The sequence below is a fragment of the Etheostoma cragini genome, chromosome 19 (assembly GCF_013103735.1).
Source record: "Etheostoma cragini isolate CJK2018 chromosome 19, CSU_Ecrag_1.0, whole genome shotgun sequence".
NCBI classification, from domain to species: Eukaryota; Metazoa; Chordata; class Actinopteri; order Perciformes; family Percidae; genus Etheostoma; species Etheostoma cragini.
In genome coordinates, this window is record NC_048425.1 from 15,899,213 (window position 1) to 15,902,203 (window position 2,991).

A 2,991-nucleotide genomic window follows, 5' to 3' on the forward strand; every position below is an offset into this window, starting at 1 on the left:
GAGAGAGAGAGAGAGAGAGAGAGAGAGAGAGACGATTGCTGGTTTATCTTGCTGACTGCAACAACAGCACACACACACATACAACACGCAGACTAGGCCCTAAGGATTATCAACTTTTGCTGGATCATCAACTTTGGGGAATGTTTGAGTGTGTTTTGTTGACATCAGCTGGAGTTTGAAGGGTGATGAACTAGATAACAAGGAAGCAACCCGCTGGTTTCCATCCATCAGTCCAGATTCTGGGCTCTGTGTCTTTACCTGTGACCCGAGGCAGAGTAGCTCGGTTCGGTTTGGGTTTGAGCGGCGGCCGCTGTATGGATCGGTCCTGCGTGGCCGCTCGGTTCCTTTTGGCGCTGGAGCGCCTCAGCAGCGTGTTGCCGGTCCCAGGCAGCTTTTGGATGAACTTCTTTTCAACGTACTTTGATCGGATCCACAACTCCTTATCTCCTCTGAGGGATAGAAATGATAGTAGAAAGAAAAAAAGAGATGTTGGGAATTTTCATTAATCTCCTCTCACACAAGTAAGCAAGCTAACATGCGGGGCAGTTTTAATCAGTATGTTTCTGGATTTATTTGTTCTCAGTTTGTCTCCACAACTTGCCTGTGCAGCTGTAAGAGAAGAATGCTTCACATATGTCCCCAATGTGCTCAGTTTTTTAAATGTAGTCGTTAATTCAGTTAACAAGAGCTCTGTTTAGGACTCAAAGTGCCTCATTTCTTCATTATGTAATTACAACACAAATGTAATCTGTCTATCACTTCACAATTAAATGTTGTTTATCAGTTCCCACTGCCTAAGAGGACACAGTCCTACACTGACACAGTCTAGACCACGGACCCCTGTTTGGTGAATTTTGTCCTAGGGTCTCCCATCTGATAGAATTTTTGATTTGGGAGTTTTTTTCCAGAAAGTGTATGAAACCCATGATGCAAATAGGCATACAAATACATTCTGTCATTGTGTTACTTATGGAGGGAATAAAAAAAACAAAAAAATCCCCTTGGATCCCTGAAACCCCGTCAAGGACCCTGGGGGTCCCCTGCACCCACTTTGGGCACCACAGCTCTGAGGCATTAGAATTGTCAATATGTCACTGCAAAAAAGAAAAAAACAGAACAAAAATATTCCAAAAGGACGTAAAAACTAAACTACTAATATAAGGCCCAGAGAAGACAAGACTGAAAGCTCTTGCTGCAAAAAACATGCAGCCTCACAGCAGGTTTCCGGAGGGCACTGTGTGTATCATTGTATCATGTACTGTGGAGCTTCCTGCCTGCTGCAACACAACAGAGAAGAGGAAGTCAAATTCTAAAGAAGGTGTAGGCCGCTGATAGAATCAACTATAAACCAAAGATCTTTGCAGGCAGTACATTTTCAAAGCTCAGCCCCCAAAACCTCTCACACTTACAGTGAGGAAAAAAAGTATTTGAACACACTGCTATTTTGCAAGTTCTCCCACTTAGAAATCATGGAGGGGTCTGAAATTGTCATCATAGGTGCATGTCCACTGTGAGAGACATAATCTAAAATAAAAAATACAGAAATCACAATGTATGATTTTTTAACAAATTATTTGTATGATACAGCTGCAAATAAGTATTTGAACACCGGTCTATCAGCTAGAATCCTGACCCTCAAAGAACTGTTAGTCCGCCTTCAAAATGTCCACCTCCACTCCATTTATTATCGTAAATTAGATGGACCTGTTTGAGGTCGTGAGCTGCATAAAGACACCTGTCCAACCCAAACAATCATTAAGACTCCAACTACTAACATGGCCAAGACCAAAGAACTGTCCAAAGACACTAGAGGCAAAATTGGACAACTCCACAAGGCTGGAAAGGGCTACGGGGAAATTGCCAAGCAGCTTGGTGAAAAAAGGTCCACTGTTGGAGCAATCATTAGAAAAGGGAAGAAGCTAAACATGACTGTCAATCTCCCTCGGACTGGGGCTCCATGCAAGATCTCACCTCGTGGGGTTTCAATGATCTTAAGAAAGGTGAGAAATCAGCCCAGAAAAACACGGGAGGAGCTGGTCAATGACCTGAAAGGAGCTGGGACCACCAGTTCCAAGGTTAGTGTCGGTAATACACTAAGACGTCATGGTTTGAAATCATGCTTGGCCCGGAAGGTTCCCCTTCTTAAACCGGCACATGTCAAGGCCTGTCTCAAGTTTGCCAGTGACCATTTGGATTATCCAGAGGAGTCATGGGAGAAAGTCATGTGGTCAGATGAGACCAAAACAGAACTTTTTGGTCATAATTCCACTAACCGTGTTTGGAGGAAGAAGAATGATGAGTACCATCCTAAAAACACTATCCCTACTGTGAAGCATGGGGCTGGTAGCATCATGCTTTGGGGGTGTTTTTCTGCCCATGGGACAGGGCGACTGCACTGTATTACGGAGAGGATGAGCGGGGCCATGTATTGCGAGATGTTGGGGAACAACCTCCTTCCCTCAGTTAGAGCATTGAAGATGTGTTGAGGCTGGGTCTCCCAACATGACAATGACCCAAAGCACACAGCAAGGATAACCAAGCAGTGGCTCTGTAAGAAGCATATCAAGGTTCTGGCGTGGCCTAGCCAGTCTCCAGACCTAAACCCAATAGAGAATCTTTGGAGATAGCTCAAAGTCCATGTCTCTCAGCAACAGCCCAGAAACCTGACTGATCTAGAGAAGATCTGTGTGGAGGAGTGGGCCAAAATCCCTTCTGCAGTGTGTGCAAACCTGGTGAAAAACTACAGGAAACATTTGTCTTCTGTAATTGCTAACAAGGGCTACTGTACCAAATATTAACATTCATTTTCTCAGGTGTTCAAATACTTATTTGCACCTGTATCATACAAATAAATAGTTTTAAAAAATCATACATTGTGATTTCTGGATTTTTTTTTTAGATTAGGTCTGTCAAAGTGGACATGCACCTACAATGACAATTTCAGACCCCTCCATGATTTCTAAGTGGGAGAACTTGCAAAATAGCAGGGTG

General features: G+C 43.6%; 1 protein-coding gene across 2 annotated transcripts in view; it reads right to left on the minus strand.

The window, feature by feature from the left end:
• acap1 (ArfGAP with coiled-coil, ankyrin repeat and PH domains 1) overlaps positions 1-2,991 on the minus strand; it is a 22,464-nt gene that overhangs the window by 4,481 nt on the left and 14,992 nt on the right. For both annotated transcript variants that reach the window (XR_004654502.1, XM_034856247.1), the window contains exon 17: positions 259-449. Coding sequence is in view for 1 of the 2 variants with exons in the window: in XM_034856247.1 (XP_034712138.1) it covers positions 259-449 (191 nt within the window). In the remaining variant the exon portion in view is untranslated. The remainder of the gene's footprint in view (positions 1-258; positions 450-2,991) is intronic.